Consider the following 23,655-nt stretch of genomic DNA (forward strand, 5'->3'; position numbering starts at 1 on the left):
CCTTATTGAATCTGTGCATGAAGAATTAAGCCAGCTTTTAATGCAAACAGGGGTAAAACCAGGTACTAACCAGGTATACCTAAAGAAGTGGCCAGTGAGTGTATATTTGGGCATAAACTCCACAATAGATAACAAAAGTTTTCTCTAGCACAGTAGTCCCCAACCGTTTTTGCGCCACGGACCGGTTTATGTCCGACAATATTTTCACGGACTTTCCTTTAAGGCAGGGGTCTCCAACTCCAGGCCTCGAGGGCTGGTGTCCTGAAGGTTTTAGATCTCACCCTGGGTCAACACACCTGAATCAAATGGTTAGTTCATTACCAGGCCTCTGGAGAACTTCAGGACATGTTGAGGAGGTAATTTAGCCATTTGAATCAGCTGTGTTGGATCAAGGACAAATCCAAAACCTGCAGGACATCGGCCCTCGAGGCCTGGAGTTGGAGACCCCTGCTTTAAGGTGTTGCAGGAAACTACAACAAAACAAAACAAAACAAAACCGGTACCAAAAAAAGATGATTTATTCATAACACACGGAAAAAGACCCAGGGAAACAGAGTTAACAATAAAAACGATGAAAAATAACGATAAAAAAAACAATAAAAACCCTGAAAACCATGCATGTCACATCCGAGCCTCAACTCTCGCGGCCCGGTACCAAACGACTCACACATCGGTACTGGTCCGTGTCCTGGGTGTTGGGGACTGGGAATCTAGCATATGTCAACCACACAGACAAAGTGAAACAACTGTCTATTTTATTAGGTCTGAGCAAAAACTTGACATTTATCTTTAAAACAAAAAAAGAAAAAAAAATTACCCAAAAACAACAAACAAGTAGGTATCTGTAACTACAGTGTTCTATAAAACACAGCACACAAAATATAACCTTCTGATCATGTTTATGAAAAACCCTCCAGATTATTTGATAAATTTATCCATGGATTAAACATGTTTTGCCTTATCCAAAAGACAACGCAGAAGTATTATTTACAGGTTCCTTGCTAAGAAAAGTAAGCAATACAAATACTAGCTTTGTTACAGTGCACCCCATCTGTTGCTGTGAATTTAACATTTACTAACACTGTGCGCAGAAGATTACTTCCCCCCCACACGGCCTTGTAAGGAATATAATCACTTCATCTTATATTTCGTGCTCACAGGCATGCCATAATGTGGATTTGTAGAAAAACAAAGTAATAAATACCATCATTTTAAGCAGATAACACAAACCTTAAACACATTACATTAGATTAAACCTTCAATGATTTAGAAAGTAAATTTCAAATTAAGTTAAAATCTAAAAGAAAATCAAATATCAAAACTCTTCTTACTCAAGGAGTGCTTTACAAAAATCCACAAAAACGTCAAACTACGCAATGATTTTAAACATCAGAGATGGTTTACAGACTGCTGATGGAGGCTGGTGTGTAGCAAGACAGGACACGTAGAGTAGGGGAGAAAGAAAAACCCGAAACAAAACACAGGTAGTCTATTAAAACAATAATTGTTCCTACTTACTACAGTAGAGTACACGTTTCTTTATACACAACCGACAATAACCAGAGTGTGTAAATGTCTGAAAAGTCAGCACGGTTCTTTCAACGCGACTACCGCCATGATCATCCCTGAGAACAAATTTTGGTTCAGTACTCAGTGCATCTAAAATGTACTGTAACTATATCAAATTTAAACTGTGACATATTTGCTTTGTCACATGTCGATTCCTAAAAAACCCAGAAAGCAAACAAACAAAAGAAAAGCCCAAATGTGACAAGATTGCTAATAAAGCCTCTGAAGGCTTCACTGTTATTTGAAGAATATGCAATGCAAAGTTTTATGCCACCAAATAGGGGCAATCAGAAAACTCACCTACACGCGTACAGGTTGTAGTACAATGCTCTTTAAATCGAAAAACAGTAGAAGAACCAGGAGGCATAATATGCCCAAGAATCTGCTTAGAAAAAAAAAACAACAACTGCAAAAAGTGTATCAGAGTACATCAGAATACACAGTACCAACTGTATAAAACAGAGGGGAAACGTGCTGCCTTGGCTTTGTTGTTACAGTTAAACCTGATTTAAAATGCTTCTGTGTTTATTTTAGTTATAAAAAACAAAACAAAACTGGATATTCTGTGCATAAAAATGACTAACATCAGGAGGAAGGGTTTAATGTTTGCTGTTAGTCTTCACAAACCAAGCATTCTCTTCATCCTCTCGGTCTCTGGTCCCTGCGGTGACTCCTTCAAGCTCACGTCTTCTTCTTCTTCTTATGCTCCCTCTTCCTCTTCTTCCTCCTGATCGCTGTCGTCGGAGCCTACAGGACAAAAATCAGACATCTATCGTTTCAATGGGTCGCTTTAATTATTCCACAAAGCAAACTTTAAAATAAAAAAGGTAAATAAAAATAAAATAAAAAATACCATAATTTAAAAGAGTAGGAAAGAGGAAAAAGATTATGAATTGAATCCATGTATTGTTCATTCTTTGATTTATTTGTGTTTGGTTTTAAATATAGATTTGGGGAAAATGAATTTTCTTATTTTGTTTCTTTTCTGTTTTGAAACCTAAATTGAAAGGAAAGAAATAGTGATGTTTTTTACTTTTACTTAAAAAAAACAAAAAAAACGCAGGTAAGCATGCAGTGAAAAAGATTTAGTTTTGCTGTAGTAATTATGGCTCTAATTAAATCCTATGAGAAATGTATTAATGAGCCTTTTAAAATTGGGAAAGTACTTAAGAAAATCACAGCTGGTATGGCTCAAGAATGTTTTATAACACTGAAATAGACCTTATATTGCCTTATTATCCCATCGCTTGTGGTTTCCAAAAGTAGGATGGGAGACAGAGCCTTCAGCTCTCAGGCCCCTTTCCTGTGGATCCAGCTCCCAGTTTGGGTTTAGGAGACAGGCACCCTTCCTGCTTTCTAGATAAGGCTTAAAATGTTGTTGTTTGATAAAACTTAGAGTTACGGCTGGATCAGAGGACCCTGAATTTTCCCTTAGTTATTCTCCTATAGGCTCAGGCTGTTGGGGGACTTCCCAAATTCTCCACTCCCCATGTGTTTATAAACCACTACTCAAGTCAATAATGTGTCCTGTAGTTTCTTGTACCATCTGTTGTTCATCAATCCTTATGCTCCTCTTTTCTATCTTCTCCATCTGTGGATGGCTGCCCTCTCCCTGAGCCTGGTTTTGCTGGAGGCTAAAAGGGAGTTCATCCTCCCCACTGTCACCGTCCTTGCTCACATCATATTACTGTAGAGTCTTGACATCACAATATAAAGTGCCTTGAGATGAAAGTTACAGTGGAAAAAAACTGAGAAAAACTGTGAATTGTGTTGAAATTGCACACCTGTGGCTGCGCTCTTATTTTCATTATAACACTATAACAAAGTAAATACAAATATTTTTTCAATCATGGTTTAAAAACTCAAATAAAACAAGATGTTTTTGTTGTTTTTCTGATTCAGCTTAAATAAATCAAAGAATGAAGGATATGCAGACTGAAATGCCACCCGCAGATTCAACAGCCTCCCACTGATTATTTGTGACAATGGTGAATTTGTAGCGCTGCTGTTAAGAGTGATGTCTTACCGTCGATCACAATCTCTCCACCATCCTCCTCCTCCCCTGGGCTCTCATCTGAGGAGGAGATATTTCTTGTCTATTCAGTTTAACCCGCATTACTCATACATTTAAATTTCAGCTACAACACAGCCCAGCGAGTTCAACACTAAATGGACGCAGACATCCATTTTCAAAATAAGCTAGAAGTGAGAATGAGCTTCTGTATAATGCGGGATTTGAACTGTTTTATCCGTCCCGTCTTGGCACTGACCTGCACTTTGCCCTCTTTCCTCCTCTTCTTCGCCTTCCTCCTCCTCTTCTTCCTCATCCCTACTGTTGCCTTGCTCAGCCTCACCAGCCTCCTCACCGGGTTCATCATCCGAGTCAGAGATCACAACACACTCGTCTCCGTTGCCGTTGTCAGCCGTTCTAGCCCCCGTGCCACTACTGCAGAATTAAAAAAATAAACCTTCACATTAACAGTAAACACGCTCTTTGTTTTGATATGCAGCCCACTCAGCTACTGAGAATACTTCTATATTTTACGGCTTACGATGTATGTTTCTCCCACTGACTGTTAGTTGGTAGGATCTGTGAGTTTGTTTTACCTGCCGTTCTCCCTCGGTTCCCAGAGAGGAGTGAGGTAGTATCTCAGAGGGTCTCTGTACAGGTCGTCCTTAAGAATCTGAAGAACAGCACAAATTTCATTTCAGTACATTTCAATATGTTGAGATGCACATGTTCAGTTTCACACACCATGTGCATTCCTGCCAGAAGCAAATGTTTGAATAGAAAACACACAGCACCCCCACAGACACACACAAACACGGTTTCCTGATGGCATTGTTTAAGAATTTTCCTATTATAGGGCTTCCATCAGAAAATGTAACCATGGCGGCTTTGGTCAGGTGGGCAATTTAATGTCGCGCTCAATTAATATGGAACTATTAATTCAATCTTTTGAGGCAGAGAAAAAAAACGCATTAACTATTAACTGAAGCAGCATTTGGGCCTCAGTGCGTCCCTGCACACACAGCGGGTGATGAGAGAGAGAGAAAAACAACAGGGAGTTCATTTCCCAATTTACAGCTTATACCAGCGAAAGCCCACTGAAGCACATCACTAACAAAGGGCAAAGCCTGAGCCAGCCATAAGTGAACAAATATGGACTTAGAAATGGTAAATCGACTGGTACTTTTACAGTGATTTCTACTCTTACTGAGCTCTGAAAGCACTTTTTCACAACACGTCACTTGGATCGGATCAGCTGGCAGTTGTGCTTGGCATGCAAAACATTTATTAATAATCGTTCATCTCTCAATAGTTAAAAACCCTCAAATCGCCAGTAATGGCAGATCAATATATTGATCGGCTTCTAGTCCATACTTACAGTGGCTTATACATTTGTAGAACATGTGAAAAAGCCGGTGTTTAAGACCGAGAGGAGATACAAGGCATCTGGCTTCAAAATCTGGCAAATATCCTGGCGCCATCCGCTGTGGCGACCCCATGTGAATAGTGGAGCAGCCAAAAGAAGCTTAATCTGTCACACTCACAAGCTGATTGACGCTTCAGATTAAATTTGGGGTTGCTCAAGGACACTATAACATGGTGGGAATCAAACCACAGAGCTTCAGATTTGTAGATGGCCCACTGTGCCATAAGCCCCTTTTCCATTAGTACTTACTTGGATCGACGGGTTTTCCGTTACAATCGAGTACCACCCAATGTGCGCGATCGTTGTCATAGCAACGTGGCTGAACTTCCAGTGATGTAATTAGTATGCGACATGAACGCTACAATCAAGGTGGATGTCGAGCGGTCTGAGGCTTTTCATCAGACCCGGAGACCACCATGTTGTTTTTGTAGCCATTTCCTTGTTTTCGGGGTTTAAAAAATGTTGGTTTTTAATTTCGCGAACGAAACCCTCTCATAGCTCATTGATTGATGCCACTTACCAGCCAATCGGTGGCATGCAGTCTGTTAAAATTACATTTTGGGATTACCTTGGGTTCCTTGGAACCCCCTAATGGAAAACCCTGAAAACCGTGGCAAGCCGAGCAGAGTAGGTATTAATGGAAAAGGGGCTTTAGTGACCTCATCAACAAAACAGGTAAAACAGTATTTAGCTATAACATATGGGTTGGCTCTTTATTTATTTTTAAAATGTCTTTATAGTCTTTTTAAACTGTTAATTTACCATTGAAGCTTTTGTATAAACATAAATAAATAAATGAACGCACACATTTGCCCAGTGGTGGTCAACCTGATAGACACCCTGATTTTTATATCTGTTAAAAACAAACCAAAACAAAAAAGGAAGTGTCCTTATTGGGGCTGCGCAATTATTTAACATTTATTTTCAACCTCAATTTTGGAAATCAAGATTAAATTGTGTCACATTCTCATTTTACCCCTCGCTTTTCTTTACTTGTGCTCCATCCTTAAAGTCCAACTTTACTCTCAACCAGACTGTGGAAGCTTCAGTTCACTTCACATTTATCTAGTTCAAAAATGCAATTAACTGAAAGAGGAATTTCTTCTATTTTTAAAGGGTAATAAAGTCGCCATTTTTCCAAAGTCTGACTGTAATCATTTTAACTGAATGTGACATAATTGCTTCAAGCATTTGAACTCTGACCCTTTCAGCACACAGCTGGCACACCATGCTTGCAAATAATGATTGTCTAGCAAAATCTAATAATAGGTTAACAAAATACCTCTGAAACTGTTGCAGCCTAGTGGGTCTGAAAGCTTTCGAATACAGCAACACACATTTAAAATCAGGAGATCCTGTTAATCAAAGCTTCAAATAGAAAATGTTTTACCAAGTGAAAACAGAAACTGGAGCTCCTACAACAACGTTACTAAGTCTCCAGGTCTTGATCCAGGTTGATCAGACACAAACATGTTAAAATCTGCACAGTAAATTCTCTAATTTATTAGTAAAGCTGTTTTTATTTTTCTATTTCGATCTAACCTGCCTAAAATTCTTTACCAGGCAAGGTTACTGTTTCTATTATTTGTTGCTGCTTACTGTTTCTGTTGTATTATTGTATTAAATGTTTGTGGTGGCTGCCGCTTGTCTTTATATTAGGAGTACATTTTCTGCTCTTTCCTCTTGTCTTGAGTAGTGAGTGTAATTGTCTGTCCAATTATTGTGTTTATTCTATTATTTGAATCATTTTTAAAAACATCTTGCCAAAGAACTGCACTTGAAAACTAGCCAGCTGACTAACGCTGCCATACTCACAGAAATGTTGATCAATGTGTTGTCCTTATAAACAAATAAATAAAATTATACTTATCGATTTCTTTTTGCTACAGTCCAATATGTGGGTGTACTCTTGTGTACCTGTGCTACATCATCTTGTCCTGGGCTGCTGTGGTCACTGAACCAGCTGAAAAACGTCTCATAAACACCACGTGAAGACTTCCTGGGTTCACTGTGGGCTGTCAGGTTGTGCCCACGATGCCATAGAATGGGGTTGGAGAACGACATGGGAGATCCTGAAAACATGAGCAGCCAGGATTAGAACATGATACTGAGAATATAAGCTTCCTGCTTGACATCACAAATGATTCTTTCCATTCATGTGCATGTATATAACGACAAAGAGTGAAACAGTTAAAGTAATCTCAGCCAATTCTCCATTTCAAAATGCAACTGCGCTGTCTGAATACGGTGTGTGCCCTTCTAAAAGCAAGTTTCGCCACTCACCAGCCGTATTGTAACTGGGCTTTTATTTACATGAGTCCCCTAAATCAGTGGTCCTCACTTTTTCTTGAGTGCCCCAGAAGCTGAAGTTCACTCTCGCATTCCATATTTTTTTTTAATCAAACAATAAAAAGGAACCCAAACTAAATTTTATTACTTAAAGGTGCAATAACATCAGCAAACCATAAAGATAAGAAACACAATACTTTACTTATCCCAAAGTTAGGGAGAAAAACATAAACAAACATTGACCTTAGTTTCATTTAGTTTATTCCACCTGGCTCACCTGCAGTGAACCTGTATCCTATAGTTTGAAAACCACTGATTTAAATTAACTTTCAATTTAAAAACCTGAATGTACAGAATCACTGGTAAGATTGTGGTAAAACAAACAACAAAAAACACATTTGTTGTAACTTCTGCTGCCCTTTTGGCCAGGTCGCTCTTGGAAATGAGATTTAAATCTCAATGAGACTTTCACCTGGATAAATAAACAATAATATAATAATAATGCTTCACAATGTGACACTGACAAATTTGTCAAGTTATTTGGTTTACTTGCAACTTCTCATTCCCATATATTTTATAGGCAGCGCAGCTGTTAATGAAAATTTCCCATTTAGTTGTCATTTTCCCTTCCAAAATATGACCGAATTGGGGGAAAAAAGGCAAAATTGATAACTCTACTTTTTAAGATTATCCTTATATGCTAGGGCTGTACTGAACCTTATTTTTCACAATACCAGTGTAAATTTTTAAATGATATTAAAATGTCATATCAATATATCATTGACACACCAATGGCATGCATTTACTTCCCCTAGCACACACTACAATAACTCAAGCCCAGACACATCTGAGAGCAAGAACTGCATGTTAGCCTCCATTAACCACTTTGTACCTAAAAAGGGAGCTACCATATCAAGCTCCGACAAAGCACAGTGCTTTCCAAAACATGCAAGAAAACTGATCCCACTAAAAGGTGAAAACGACAAACTTGTTCCACCAGTTGACGCAAAAACACACCGTTCTGCACAAACGGGCTATTAAGGCACATGAGGAGGAGATACTAGGAGCTGGTGATGTGTGACCTAAAGTGAACAAATGCCTCACGTAAGCACTGCAGGAGCACTTCCTAGCTGCACATAATGCAACTAGGGAGTAACCCTTTCCTATCATAAGTTCCTATGTGATAGGAAAATCAAATGGTGGATGGAAATTACTCATGTAGTTGCACGGTGGTAAAAAGAGGGCTTTAAGCAGTCGGTTAAAAAGGTCGACCCAATATACAACATCCCAGGTTGAAAATGTGTTTTAATTATATTTTATTATGTGATAATACTGTGCATATGGTTAAGTAGTAGCTGTCAAACTAAAGTGTGGCAGTTATTTTATGCTTTTTTGGAGAAAACATTTGACTTATGTGGAATGAAAAATGCCCTTCATTTTGATCACACTAATAAATGCTGCAGCCTGCAAGCAGCAACCACTAAAAAATGTTTTGTGTTTTTTTGTGCACTGTCAAAAATCGTATTACTGTATTCTCCAAAAGACTGATAATTTTGAGGCTACACTATGCTTTACCTAATATCACTTGATTTTATAATCGCATGTTTATTTTTACCTCCCATTCCGAGGTGCAGCTCTTTCATGATGATGTTGTTCTGAAAGTAAGGGTTTCGTCTGAAGTGGAAGCGAATTCTGTAGCCCAATTTGTTATTCTTGAAAGACTCAATCTGAGGAAAAAGGTAGGAAAACATGTTTTCTTCCATTCTACAAATATGCATCAGCTGAGATTGTGAGAAAAAAATGTCCTACCTCAAGATCAGTCATGTAACTAAGAGCGTCTTCATCGGTCTCATCAATGTGAGCTGAGAGATGAGGATGGTTCAACAGCTGGCACATCGAAGTTACGAAAAAACAACATGACAAATTCACTTTAAATACTCAAACACAGCATGGCAATCGGTCAAGCGTTACACTTTCATATTTTAAGGATACAGCTGTCACCCAAAACCCAGGGATCGTTTTCGTGATGGAACTTCTCTGATCCAGATGCGGGCGCCGCTGACGACTAATCTTCAACTCCAGCCTCTGGTGAAGCCGGGCACTTTTCTTCTCAAGGGCTTCCAGCCTCATCTGTACTTGTGCCAGGAGAGCCACCGACTGCCTCAACTCTGGAGCCATCTTTACAGACACAATGGCACATTCGCCATCATCGTTTTCCTCATTGTCTGATGGGAAAGAGGAGCTCGGTGTGGAGGAAGAGCCAGATACCGATTCATCGCCCTCATCTGCTTCAGGCACATCATCTGTATCCTCTCTGTCAGTGCTATGCACAGATGTGGAGCTATCTGCTGCCGCTGCTTGTGTTTTGGAGCCAACTTTTGAGGACTGGTGTCCCCCGCGCTGTTTAAATTTACTCCCTTGTTTCACCTGCTTGGCCTTTTCAGATGAACAAGGAGTCTCTTGGCTGTCTTCTCCGTCCCCCCCTGTGAGACTGGCCAGCGCTTCAGCAGCGGCTATGGCAGCTGAGTCGGATTTGTCCAGAGGAGCTGTGGGACGCCGCTCTGTTTCTACTGTTTTCTCTGCTTTGTCTTTTGCATGAGCCGACTCCTGCTGATCCGAGGACTGCGGCTTGTCGGTGCTACTGCTGGTGTGGTGGCTGTCAGCGCTGGAGCTGTTGACAGGCTGTGAACTGGTGCCACCAGTGCTCTCTGAACCCTGATCTGCTTTCACAGCGGCTTGTTCCTCTTTACCATCTTTCGACTGGCCCTTGCTCCCGGCTGCTTCTTTACTCTCGGCTTCACTGTCTTTGCAACTTTCAGAACTAACCCTCGTTTCATCTGGCTGGTCACTAAGTTTTGCGGACTTGCTGGGAATCAGGCTGCCTTCATCCTTATCGGGTGATGGACACCGTTTCCTCGATGCAGAGTCAGCGGACTGTTTGCAGTCCATCACTTCACTCATGCTAGCTAGCTAGCTAACAAGCTAGGTAGCTCGCAAGCTCGTATAAAATAAACTGAAGTGCAAATAACTGCACGACTGCGCTCGTTTCCGAGATAACACTTTTGGGGTTGACGTTGTGATCGTAGCTCAGCCTACATTCTCAATGAAGCAACAACAGGAAGCAGTGCTCGTATTTCTCTGCGGCCTTGCGGAACGCTGAAAATTAGCACGCTGCTGCTAACGCTGGTTAGCTCGGCTTACCCAATTCTTGCGTCCTCGCAGTCACGGCCGTACCGCATGCTCACAAATAAAATCCTAACAAGAAACACTCGTTCCAGATAATCAAGCCCTGCCACGCTATATCGCCGTTAAGCCGCAATCCGCCTTCTTTATAATAGTTTGTTTTTGCATTATCCGTTAGCTTACTATCCGTGCACCGACGTGATAGAAAAACAATCCTGTGATTGGCTGGGGTACGTCGCGCTAAAATGTCTCGACCAATCACATACAAGGGTGTGTTTACACGGTAATCTGTAGCGGAGCCGCCGCGGGTTTGCTGCGCAGCAAGCGCAGGGTCGCGAAAACCATTGCGACAATACTGGGAAACATATTTAAGTGTTTACACGACAGCAGTAAAAAGAGACACTTTACACCACGCTGAACAAATTATGTTAAAATGAAAATATGCACATTATCCCACAAAAAACCCGCCAGATGTAAGCAAGGACTTGGCTTTGTTTGCATATGAAATCATCTGCGGTGCCCACAGTGGCTTGTGTGGTGGTTAACTGAGTATTGCAGAACGGATGCAGCTTGGGCCTATTCCAAGAGACGATTTCACACATATAGCCATGCATCATAGCCTATTCTGTATATAGGTTGCTTAGCTTCTCCCCTCGTCAAGTTGCTGAAGGTTATACAGAAGAATCACAAACCAGAGGTCATCTGATCCAAGATAATCAAATCCAAGCAAGAGTCATCTACAGGAAGGGCAACCCCCCGCAAAAAAAGATTTGGAATTATAAGATTATCTTGTAGCATTTCATAATGCAGCCCACAACTAACGGTGTGATTACACTAGAATTAAATGAGATTGCTATGTATTTTATCTGAATTACAATGTAATTCCAATTACCTAGCAATACTTGGCAGTACTTGGCAGTAGATGTATTAAAATAAGGAGGTAACAAAAAACAAAAGTTTTTACAGAGAAGAAGCAATTAAAATTAAGTAATGCTCAGCTTCCAGGTATTATAGCAGAACCCTCCCCAAAGTTTCCCATCTTACACTATAAATATAGCATGCCATAATGTTCATCGTGGATGCACCACTATTGAGTTCTCCATTTGTATTATATATAAAATGTGATAAGGACTGTTCTCCCTTTACTACACTGGCAAATATCACAGGGCGCAGGTCCATATGGTCTTATCATTACAGAGGCCATATTCTGCATTGCGTGCTGGTGTTTGTTGTTTCTGCTATATGCACGCCAATACAAGGTATAATTGAAATTTAAAATACCAAGCCACAAAAAGTGAAGTGATTTTAGAGTGTAAGCTGCTAAAATACCTGGAAATAATACATTTCTTAAAATTATTGGCAGTGTAATTTTTTCCTATGAAAACCTGAATTGTATCAACTACAAAGTGTTCCTAGGTAAATATATCATCCCCCTAGATACCCTTGCACTTTGAGAATTTTGTTCTTGACAAGCTCTCAAATCTTACTTACTTAGGCTCCGTATTTCACGGCCTGTACAATAAAATACGGGCCGTATTATGAAGTCCAATCAATAATCTTTGCATAATTTCATATTTTTATCACAATGGGTTATACTTTAGATTTTCTTACCATCTCAACCACTGCTACAACTGGACTGGTATTAAATTACACTGACAGCTGTTCATACTGAATGGCAAAACTTTCCCCAGTGTGGTTGAATTAAAATGGCCTAAACTCTAACGAACATAATGTATCACAGACTGAGTCTTCGATGAATTCAGGCTTGGAGAGAGGGAATTTGGAGACGCCATCTTGAAATAATAATTCCCACCGATTGTCTCTAAAGATGTTTCAATAAATAGGCATGCAGCCTATCTTTCCAACGCTGGCATTTATGACATTAATATGCTATTTCCAGCAGCAGGCGCATAGCCAGGCCGAACCAAATAGAACAAGGGGGAGCCGCAGGATTATACCAACTTATCAACAAATTTAGGGCATGGAAACCCGGTAGGTCAGTGCTAAAATTAGGGGCTGGTACTTCCAAGACAGCAGCCAAACTGCCGTGCATAAAGTCATGTAAAACCAGGGGATACACTATCACAAGGGCTGGCAGTAAAGACAAGGTTTCCATGGGTGACATTTAACGCCACACGTTGACTGAAGAGGCACTGTGCGTTACGCAGCGACAGCGCTGGATCATCACTGACCACAGCTGCGCAAATCATGAGTATTTGGTAGCTCTTTAGAGACGCCATATGTAGTCTTCGGCTCCTTTGAGTATTTACGTCTGTAAAAATAATTTTTAAAAATGTCTTTTTTGACCATACCAAGCCAAGAGGGTCTTTTTAAAACGATAAAAACAGGCAAATCGGGCGAGGACGCAGATAGTAGGTCACCAATGGACGCCGAAGATAACCAGAATGATGACGATGATGATGATGATGATGACACCGAGGACGTCCGCTTCATCCCAAGATGCTCCCCGGTGCCCAGAAAGCGAGGTGCGTCAATTTTCGATGAGACCGCTGAGTATATGCGGATCCACTTGGCGCTGTCCGCCGGGAAGAGAGTGTCATTTGCCGACACAACAGGTGGGGATTTGGTGGATGTGAAGGAATTTGTTGCCTTTGATTCGGACGATGAAGACTCTATTGCAAAGTGGGACGAAGAGGAGGCAAAGTATCGGAAGCCTGAGCGAGAGCCGATCTATCATGTGCTCCCAGAGTTTCATGCACCCACCGGTAATGCTCTGCTGCAGGCTGTGCGCACCAATAAAGTGGAGGTTGAGCAGATGTCTCCAGCTGAGAACGATCCTCTCGCCTTCACAGGGGTAATACGAGTGCTGAACATTTCCTTCCACAAAGCAGTTTATGTCAGATCGACAATGGACAATTGGGCCACTTACTTTGATCACCCAGCAGAGTATGTCCCGGGATCTCACGATGGAGAAACTGACAAGTTCTCCTTCAAGCTGTCTTTTGCGCCACCTTATACCACACATGGCTCTCGCATTGAGTTCGTTGTACGCTATGAAACCTCTGATGGTGATTACTGGGCTAATAACTCCTCTATGAACTATGTGGTAACTCTGCTCCTGACCTATGAAGATGATTCAGCTCATACAAACATCAACACACAGGAAATGAAAAGTATCCTGAAACCTCCAAAAGCTTACAGGTACATTTCCTGTCACACTTGCCAGTTAGACAACCCAGAGGACAAAGACTTAGAAGGGTATTTGTGTAATATTTTGCCCAATCTCTGCCTCCCATGCCTTTTATCCGAAACATCCACAGAATTATAAGGTCACCATCAAGCCTCAGTCAGTTTAAGGTCCTCAAAAGCTCATAGACCAAAAAGGTTTTACTGAAAAAAAAGGGATAATTTCTATATTAGTTATGTAATTATAAAAAAAGATATGGATGCCACAAAGGTAGGGGCTGTGCAACAGCTACAAAACTATACCTGCTTACTAATTCACTGAGAGGTTTATGCCTGGAATGAGTATTCAGCTCAATGTAGTGGTTCTGCCCAGAGAGTGCATCTAGCCCAGAAAGAACTCAAACAGAGCAGGCTGTTCATAAGAAAAGTGGTTCGGTCTGTTGCATAATCAAAGTACAAGGACAACAGGAAAGCTACCTAGATGAGTTCACAAAGTTTTCCCATTACTAGTTTTACCTTTTACAATTACAGCCTGTAGCAAGGTACAGAAAGAGATTTTTTGGAAGAACACTCCCTGCTCAGTGTATCAATCACCCAGCGGTGTCTGAGGCATTCAGAATAGGAAAAGGGCAGGTGTCGTTTTCAGCCGTGGCGTTTCCCTGCACTAAAATTTACCTCTGACCTTTTCTATTGGAGTCATCAGGGGAGCAAAACCATTTCAAAGGAACGGATTGGCTCCTCTCCCTTTTATAATTAAAGGCTGGCACACAGACCCTTTTTGCTTCATTCGTTACTCCATTAAACTCAGCTAATCCCCTGATTTACTGTAATATCAACATGAAAGTGTGTGATAAATCTCACAATGTTCAAGCTTGGGCAGCACAAGCAATAGTTGCTTGTGTTGCCCAAGCTTGTGAGGACGTGTAAAAGCAGTAAGCTGAATATAAAGTGATGTAGTTGTCATGTAGGTATCCACTGCAGCTGTTTGGAGGAAGGAAGGCACCAGATGGGTTGTTAGGGATGGATGAGTCACTGATTGAAAAGAAGTTGGTTTGGGAGCAGAATCTGTATCAATCTCCCACCATAACAGCCACTACAGGTTGATTAAGTGCTTTGAAGTCAGCTGATAATTGGATTTTTAACATATTAACAAGGCAGCCAGTAAGATGAAAGGTTATTATGGGATAAAACAAGTCTAGACATGCAAATTTATTACATACTATTGAAATTAACTACATTTAGCCAAAACATTTCCACCTGAAGTAACAGATATCAAATATTAAACACCTGTGTGGAGTAGTGATGTCCTTTTGATTCAGTGTCATCTGCCTTGAGCACTATGAGTTGCTGAGTTTTGCTCGAGTTTTACTTGAGTTTTGGGGCTGAATTAGTCGAGCTTTCGTCTTGACCCGAGTCAAACAGTGTCATATCTGAAGATCGGCCCTTAAGTAGTGCTAACAGAATCAGCTCTATTACTTTATCTACATAAGTCTTTAATGTACAACACCTACCCACACAAAAAGATCAAGCACTATTTATTCTGTCAGGTTAAGATCGGGGTTTGGACTAGACACGTGACTGAGGTGTCTTCTTGGGCCAGATGAATCTCTCAGAGTTACTTCTCAAATCTTGAAAAGGAATAATGGAAAGATTAAAGGGAAATATTTTCCTTATTTTTGCTCATAACACTGTTACAATAGCCAGAGTTTTACATTTTTGGTAGTAATCCATATGAACCAAATATACGAAGCAGGTTTCAGACAGGTATAAAGGACAGACTTTTAGTCAGTATTTCTGAATTAGTTTTGGATCTGTATGATTTTTGACCCACTTGCCATTCATAATAAGCTTGGCTTAAAGAAGGACAAGCTTGAAGAGCTTGTTTTAGGTAGCGGAAGAAGCTTCACCAAGTCCCAGAATGATGGAAAGCTACTCTAGCAGAGTGCAAGAATAAAAATATGGAACTGGAATAAATCTCTTTTAATATCTGCTTGTTTATTTTTTTCCAAAAATTCCAAAGGATTTATTTAGCTTGCTATTCATGAGGGCTTGGTGCTAGCGTTAATTTATTCAAAAACCTAAAAAAACAAACAAATAAACAAACAAACAAAGTGCTTGGAGTTTCCCAAATTACCAAATTTAGGTCATCAATTCAGCAAGAATGTGTATCAAATCTTTTTTGGATTATAAATCAGCCTCTCTCAGCTAAAATTGGAGACGGGGAACAAACAGCTTCTGTAGCTCTTGTCATATGCTCATCACATGTCTTGACCTTTCATTTCTTTTGGCATCCTTTGCTGGACTCTTGGCAATGTTGCATCCCCCTAATCTCGAGCGAGAACAGTCTTCAGAGACCCTTTCTATTTCATGATTTTGATCACTTTTCATTAGTGTCAGATAGGCATGGATTATGTAATGAACTAATATACATTTATTCTACTTAGTTCAATGTCTTCTCCCGTAATTTTGATCACCAGAATTATATTTGATACATCAGCTTTGATATTGAATATGACTTTTAATGGATTGGCTTGTGCTTGTACTTACCATTGGTGAACGAAATTCCAATTTCTATCCTGCCATCCTTGTTAATGAAACGCTCATCTAGTCCAGGATTGCAGGAACTATACAAAATGAGCAATATAATACAAAGAGATAGTCTGTGTTCAATGAAAAAAAGGTACCTAAACGCGTTTGCTGCTTAACCGCATTAACAACGAACAAGTGTAATTATCCAGAGGTGTTGATGATGGTGCACATACATATTTAGCATTTATAGCTCAAAATGATCTTTAAATATTAACAACACAAAAATAGTAAGTCCTGACCCACCATATGGAATCTACTCAGGCTTCAGTCAGAATAAAGATGACTGCATACTCCTTCTTACACTACATATTTTTACTATGTACAATTACGTTGTTTGTGTCTTGGCAGGCAAAGCCTCTGTGCAGTGTTGCTTTGTGCGTGTATACAATAATAAACACATTTACATTTGCATCTAAAGTGTGCACAACTCAATGGTTTTGTCACGTCTTCATGTATTTCTTATAACCCAAATTTCTCTCATCTCTTTCAGTATGAACAATGATTCAGAGGATGAACTGGAAGAGGAAGAAGGTACAGAATGAATACTTGTGTACACACTCACTAGTCAGGCAAAAATAAATAATCTAATATATGCTGTATTATTTCTTGATTATATGATTTAAAGTTATGTGGAGATTTTTTACTATACTTTTATAAAGCGCAAGGACTATTAAAATGGGTTAAAATGGATATAAGACTATCCTGTTTCATAGTGGGGATATCACAAGTTTACTCCAGCTCAGATTTGAACTGTTTATTTATATATAAATGTCTAAATGTGGCAGTTATTGCCCACATTTATTATTTTATTGTGCCAAATCCCAACAACAGTTGCCTCACGGCACTTATTATTGTAAGGTTAAAGCCCCGCAATAATACAGAGAAAGCACCAACAATCAGATGACTCCCTATGTGCAAACATTTGGCGGCAGTGGGAAGGAAAAACCCCCTTTAAACAGAACGAAACTGAATGAACCAGGCTCGGTGAGGGGCAGCCATCTGCTATGACTGGTTGGGTGTGAGGGGAGGAAGATTCAGAAACAGACCCTTCTACTGTGATTTTCACACATAACGTTCTGAAGATGAGTTTCATTTAATTCCCTTAGATTATTGATTATATAAGTGGGCACACTATAATATAAATTGCACTAGAGAGCAGAGGAAAAAGTCACATTTGCCACAAACCAGCTCAGTGGCAACATATGTCATTATTAGGTAAATGTTCCTACCGCCAGGTAGACTTACCCAAGAGTCACAGAGGTATAAAAAAGGCTAAAAAAAATACATATTTTATTTTTTGTGATTAACATAACTTACTAAACACATTCTCATAACTTCTTCATCTGGTGTACAATTACAGAAGAAGCAGGGACCTCTGAGGCTCGTCCGGGACTTCTCCGGCCTACGCCTGTGTGTCCCGGCATTGTGAAGCCGGAGATTGATGTAGAGGTAAGAGTAAAGTAAAAGAATGGGGATTGTAAGCCACCAGGAGGAGTACTGATTCATCCTTCAAAAGTTTAAAACAGTCCGTTTTGATTGGAACTTGCTCCTATGTTGGCTCACCTGCCAAGAGAGGACACACATTCAGTAAATTACTTGTTGGACTGGTTAAAATGATCTTTATCTGCATGCAATTTTTGACAAATTCACATTTAACAGGTTAGCAGGCTAAGTGCTTTATCCCTCTAGACAAGCCATGAATCTAATAAAACATAACAAACATGTTTGATCAACTTTTGAACCTTATCACCATTGGCTTGGTTGTTTGTGTTGTTCACAGCTCATTGAAGCTTCAGCAACAACTTAGGTAACGTCTCGCTTCTCACTGCTGTATGTCTCTTTTTCAGTTTCTCATCACATTCATGACGCATGCTGTTCAAGTTTGTGCACACTTTAATTTGAATTCACATCTCTTGTACTTTTAAGTAACTCAGACTAATATTTTTTTTACCCACATGTGATCACATCTAATATCCTCTATGCTTCCATTGTTTGAAACAGTACTGATGTCCACTGTTGTGCTGCGATGTATTGTCAGCTTTCTTTATGTGGAAATTTTGCTGATATTTGTGTTAGATTGCACACAGTGGTGCACAAAAAAGGAAAACTGAACCACTGTAACCACAGTTTACAATTTAGTTGCTTTCTTGCAGAAAGTTAGATTAAAAAATAAAATAAAATAAAGAAAATAAAGAAAATTCATGAATATAACGAAAAGCCCAAGTATATTGTGCATTCATGTGGGATAATAATAACAAAAAAGATTTCCCCCAGTGGGAAGTCATTCTTCTGAGTTTGTAATGCTCCTGTGCCTTTAAGTCTGAATATGGAACCAATATGGATGATACAAAAATGTGTTTTATTTCATTGCTTGGAGTTTTTAAACATGTTCATGAAATCTTCAAGTATCTTATCATTAAAACTCGCTGGTAACTTTATGAGGTATACTTTCTGCAAATATCTAATCAGTTAATCACATAGCAGCAACACAACTTAGGCATGTACACAAGATGGTCAAGATGTTCTGCTTAAGCATCAGAATGGGGGGGGGGAGCCACCCTAAATGTAGCATGGTTGTTGATGGTATTTCAGAGAACTGCTGATTTTCATGGATTTTCCAACATAACCATTTCTAGGGATTTTAGAGATTGATCAGAAAAAGAGAAACTATCCAGTGATAATGCAAATAACCACTCTTTACAACTAAGGCATGCACAAAACACCTGAATGGACAGTGCATTGAATCTTGAAGCAGATGGTCTACAGCAGCAGAAGACCGCACCAGGTGCCACATATGTCAGCTAACAATGACAGAAACAGGAAACTGAGAGAAACCTGGACAAATGTTGTCAGGTCTACTGTTGTTGTTTATGCCAAAATGTGCCATAAACAACATGAAAGCATCCTGCCCTGTATCATCAGCTCAGCTGGTGGTGATGGTCCCGCAGTGTTGTGGGGAACATTGTCTTGGGTCCTTTGACACCAATTATGCATCTTTTCTACACCACAGCCACAACTGGTTTCTTGAACACAACAACGAGTTCACTGTACTGTAATAGTCAACAGTCCAGCAGAGCACCTTTGGGATGTGGTGGAACAACAAGATTCATGTAATGGATCTGTGATGCTATCGTGTCAATATGGATGAAAATTTCCGAGGAATGTTTCCAGCACCTTTTTGAATATATGGCATGAAGAATTGGGGTAGTTCTAAAGGCAAAAGGAGGTATACCTAATAAAGTGGTCAGTGGGTATATATTCATCTGACTTGCTGCACAATTAGCATGAAGACTGAAAACATGGCAATGGAGCAAAAATGCTTCCGTGGAAATCGATATACCAGCTTCCATAATAACTGTGTATTTTAGAAGGGAAAGTTTAATTAGTTCTGCATAACATAAAAAAATTCTCACACTCCACCTCCTAACAGAATAACATGATAACGTGTGATCTGATATTAATATCTCACAATACTACAAAAGTGTCTGTTACGCTGTCCTGGCTTATTCTCATGTTTCACCTCAGCGATCACATGCATGCTTTTTCCTTTTGGCAGAACATTAAAAAAAAACCCACAAATAAATAAAGGTGAACATCATTTCCCATCATTCCTTGTATCATTCCGTAGGTTTTGAGAATCTGGGCTTTATAATTCCCAACAAACTGATACCCCAACTTTTGTATAATACATTAAAGTTACACAAAGGCATTAAAACACTGATATCATTAGCACTCCTTTATTTGAATTGATGATTTCCCTGAAGCTTTTTAGTCATAGATTGTAGGTCTACAAAGTGATCTTAAATGATTCAGCTGCACATCTAACAAAAAAAATCAACAATAAAATTCTTTTAAGTCAAATTAAAAACCTTCTTGGAAAGTAGAATCCATTTTTTGGGTTAACTGAACAAATATTGCATTATACACAATTATATGCGTAGGTATGATTTTTGTGAAATAGAAAAATCTAGTTACTTTCTGCTGACTAAAACCCACCTGCCCTTTCTCAGCTGTTACCGTCTTCATATTTTATGTGTCCAGCTTTTGCATATGTTCTTCTTGGTGCTGTTTTTCTTGTCTGTCTTTTGGTTTTATATTGCAATGATTTCATCTCAATATGACCTTGAATGTTTGTCAGGGCAGCCTCATAGCAGGGGAAACTCCTTTTCCATTATTTGCTAATGGCTATTTTCCTTTTTTGAATAAAATCCTGTTAAAATGTAAATAAGTATTTTTAGGCATTACATTTGGTCCAGTTCCTGCTGTTCAAACAGCCATCCTCACTTCAGTATGTGTAAACGTGGGAAAACTTGAGGAGAAAATAATTAAGAAAATTGCACCGATCCAATTTTCTTCTCCTTTGGATTCACTTGTGCCGTGTGGAGTTCACTTAAAGGAAGGAATATTTAAACTACATTAGTTGTTTTGCCCTCCTGGGAGGGAAATTCGAGGGAAGGAGAGGGATTTTTTTCCCCATAATTTTAAAAAAAGATTCCTGTCCACCTCCTCATACTGCTCATGAATTGTTTGCATTTCCTCACAGCTAAAACTTCAGCATGAGTTCCTTTTCACAGAAAAGCATTAGTATGCAGTATAATGCTTTTCTTCCCTCAGCGTGCAATGTTAATGTGGAATACAAATGTTCCTCCTTTGTCTCCTAGCTATCACTGTTGTCTTGCTGTTTTACTTCAGCAGATCGCAGCTCACCCGTCTGGTCCCTTTGTCCCACCCAACCAAGAGCTTCCATCTGACGATGGCACGCTGTCCGCTCACACTGTATTCCCAGGTGAACAGTTTCCTTCTATGTCTTCCGAAACCACACATCAAACTAATTCATCCTTTGTACTCTGTGCCAGCAAATCAGTCCAGCCAAATAAGTCACAGCCTTTACCCAGACTCCACTGTGAATTAGGCAACCAGACGTCTGAGCAGCGCGTAGACAGTAGTCCCTCTACGCCGCCGCCTGCCTCACATCCTTTTCTGCAACGAGACTCCAAACCCAGATCAGACATCTCCCAGACTGGCAAAGAGGAAATCCCTTTAGAAGCATCTTGCATGTGTCTTCCTGCCACAGAGACAACAACAGGAGAGGATGGAGCTGGAGAAAAACCAGCCAGTCATCCTTGCCTTGAACTGCCTGCTGAGCGTGCCTGTACTCCCAGTGTGACACAGGGCTTTGAGCGAGACGTTGCTGTGGGAATGAGTGAACCTGTTGAAGGATTATCAGAAAGTTCCAGCAGGTCTGCAACAAATCATGAAGCCAGTACGCCTGCACTTTTGTCTCCCGTGGCTGAGACTCAGACATCTCTGAAAGCAGAAGGTGAAGCTCTACCATCACCCGAGCTTCCAGAGAACACCTCAGTGAGTACAGGTGTCACTGAGGTGAGTGAAAACGTAGCTCAGTCTGTCTCAGCCTTGGAAGAGAAGGAAGAAGCTGCACATATTTCCCCCGATACGTCATTAGAGAATGAACCAAGCACAGCGTCAGGGTTTTCCGAGCCCCAGTCTGAGCATAACAGAAACAGGAATCTTCTGCCATCTGTCATATTTCTGAGTGGAGTTGTCTCCCTCTCGATAGTGTTGCAGGAACCCACTTCCCTCTTCCTAATTGGACTAATTTTCGTTTTGTGCCGTTTGTGATTTTGCCCCAAATCTTCTGTCAAGCTAAGTGCCTTTTCATGGTTTTAAAATAAGCCATCAAGTTAAGCAACATGCACACAAAGTCCTCTTGAAGTTATGCTTATTTTATGCAAAGTCAAATAGAAGGAGAAAGTAATTATGGCGATATTTTCGTACACATTGTGTTTTCTATAGATATAATAATAATCACCCCATTTGTACAACATTGTGAACCAAGTATTAAAGCACAGTGTAGTATTAGAGCTGTTTTGTAAGTGATCAATAATGACCTTTTCTTGTCATGTGGAGAGTCTCTGTGGTGTTATGTTCTAGTTTATTTAGTCACTATCACAATGCACTTTCACTGTTAATGTAGCAAAGCCTGTTGTTTAAGGACTTTGACTTTTGTGAATTTCAAGTCGTTATCGCTTCAAAAACGAAACAAAAGAACAACAGAAAGATTACCCTAGTGGTAAATATAAGAGACTTACTATAAAAATGGGATTTTGTTTACAAAATGCAAAAGAAAAACATGGTCATGTGTGTGTGTTTTTGCCTTAATACTTAGTGAAAACAAGACGGAAATGGTAGCCGCTTGAGCGACAGCAAAACAAGTGGAAAACTGTCTCACCGTGGCACTTTTCATTTCACAGGTCTTCCTTCTTGCTCATAAATGCATATTATTCTTGTTGTAGCGCAGCACTCAGCTCGTAACATAATAGACAATCTCACAGACAGACGGAGGCACTGATTGATACGTTTGGAGTGGTGAAAGTTTTTGCAGTGTATTGCCATTAAACATGGTCTCATATCCTGTACCACTTTGTGTCTTTGCTTATCTGTGTTTTTCTTTTCATGCAGTCTGCAGAAGAAACACGAACAACACGACAGCTTTATGCACAGTAATGACACTGCAGTGCAGAACAGATCGCATTGAAGGCACTGACACACCTTTAAAATAACATCAGAGCCTTCAGCGCCTCCACAACTCGAGCGTGTTCAGCTTTGCTTGAAGTGGAAATACACAGACAGCAACATGAGCTGCGGATAGAAGCCAAAGGTCAGGCATTGCACTGAAGTCATGGCAGCTTATAGTATACACTGGCCACTGTAAGCTGAGCTCAGTGTTTGAAGGCTGAAAATTCCCTGGAAATCTCCTCGGATGTTATACGATAAGACGGCACCTCTCGTCAGGTCTACCTCTTCTTATATTTAGGACTTAGTCTTAATATTTTATCTTCATTTTTGGCCAAATAAAGCTTTAATAACTTTAAACTTTTGATCCTTGGATGTTAGGCACTCTGTGGATTATATGCAGATTACGCATTAGCCTTAAAACAGAGTATTCATCCAAGCACATTTGTATTTTGCAGACTTCTGCAGGGAAAATAGCAGGAGCGACTAATTTGTGTGGTGGTCACACACACGCAGGGTGGAAAACATTAAAAATTTAGGCAAATTCTGAAAGCTGTCCCAAGCAGGATAACTGGTGTGAATTTTATAAGACCCACCCTTTGGAATAATTCCTGTTTTTTTCAGGTAGTCCATGTTAAGCAGTGATTTCAAAAGGAGATCTGCGAGCGCTGTGGCAATATTAAGAAACAGCAGATAGAAGGGCATCGTTTTCCACCCAGGGTGTGGCGTCACCCTCAGCTTGTTTGAACAGAGGTATTTCATCACGAGAAGCAATTGCAACAGCAGGAGTACCAGCTTTTATTTAAATATTGTCTGTGACAGTGAAATCCTCCAAGACAAGACAAATCGGATTTTCCATAATACCCCTCCTTTAACTTGTCATTGTACTCCTCCAAGCGTGGCCTGT

General features: G+C 40.0%; 2 protein-coding genes across 3 annotated transcripts; one reads left to right on the top strand and one right to left on the bottom strand.

Annotated features, from left to right (window-relative positions):
• Window positions 1-738: 738 nt before the first annotated feature.
• Window positions 739-12,004, bottom strand: tspy (testis specific protein Y-linked). Of its 2 annotated transcripts, XM_084916857.1 has the most exons (8): window positions 9,288-12,004; window positions 9,105-9,182; window positions 8,911-9,022; window positions 6,924-7,078; window positions 4,177-4,253; window positions 3,840-4,015; window positions 3,596-3,643; window positions 739-2,316 (listed from the first exon to the last, which is right to left on the bottom strand). In XM_084916857.1, the coding sequence occupies exons 1-8, from the start codon at window positions 10,254-10,256 to the stop codon at window positions 2,270-2,272; spliced, it is 1,662 nt and encodes a 553-aa protein (XP_084772983.1). In that variant the 5' UTR covers window positions 10,257-12,004; the 3' UTR covers window positions 739-2,269. The 2 variants fall into 2 exon arrangements, with proteins under 2 accessions (XP_084772983.1, XP_084772984.1); XM_084916858.1 differs by lacking the exon at window positions 3,596-3,643.
• A 485-nt stretch (window positions 12,005-12,489) lies between these two features.
• Window positions 12,490-22,654, top strand: LOC146364692 (uncharacterized). The gene is made up of 4 exons (XM_084916856.1): window positions 12,490-13,640; window positions 16,705-16,745; window positions 17,575-17,663; window positions 20,907-22,654. The coding sequence occupies exons 1-4, from the start codon at window positions 12,772-12,774 to the stop codon at window positions 21,852-21,854; spliced, it is 1,947 nt and encodes a 648-aa protein (XP_084772982.1). The 5' UTR covers window positions 12,490-12,771; the 3' UTR covers window positions 21,855-22,654.
• Window positions 22,655-23,655: the final 1,001 nt, after the last annotated feature.

Source organism: Perissodus microlepis, chromosome 20 (assembly GCF_051167445.1).
Source record: "Perissodus microlepis isolate ML-2025 ecotype Zambia chromosome 20, ASM5116744v1, whole genome shotgun sequence".
Lineage (NCBI taxonomy): Eukaryota > Metazoa > Chordata > Actinopteri > Cichliformes > Cichlidae > Perissodus > Perissodus microlepis.

Coding starts and splice junctions, on each gene's coding strand:
- tspy (XM_084916857.1), bottom strand. CDS start 10,256: ATGAGTGAAGTGATGGACTGCAAACAGTCCGCTGACTCTGCATCGAGG. Junction 4,254..6,923: donor GACAAGATGATGTAGCACAG/GTACACAAGAGT, acceptor GCTGTTCTTCAG/ATTCTTAAGGACGACCTGTA. Junction 3,644..3,839: donor GGAAAGAGGGCAAAGTGCAG/GTCAGTGCCAAG, acceptor TCTCCTCCTCAG/ATGAGAGCCCAGGGGAGGAG.
- LOC146364692 (XM_084916856.1), top strand. CDS start 12,772: ATGTCTTTTTTGACCATACCAAGCCAAGAGGGTCTTTTTAAAACGATA. Junction 16,746..17,574: donor TGAACTGGAAGAGGAAGAAG/GTACAGAATGAA, acceptor GTACAATTACAG/AAGAAGCAGGGACCTCTGAG. Junction 17,664..20,906: donor AGCCGGAGATTGATGTAGAG/GTAAGAGTAAAG, acceptor GTTTTACTTCAG/CAGATCGCAGCTCACCCGTC.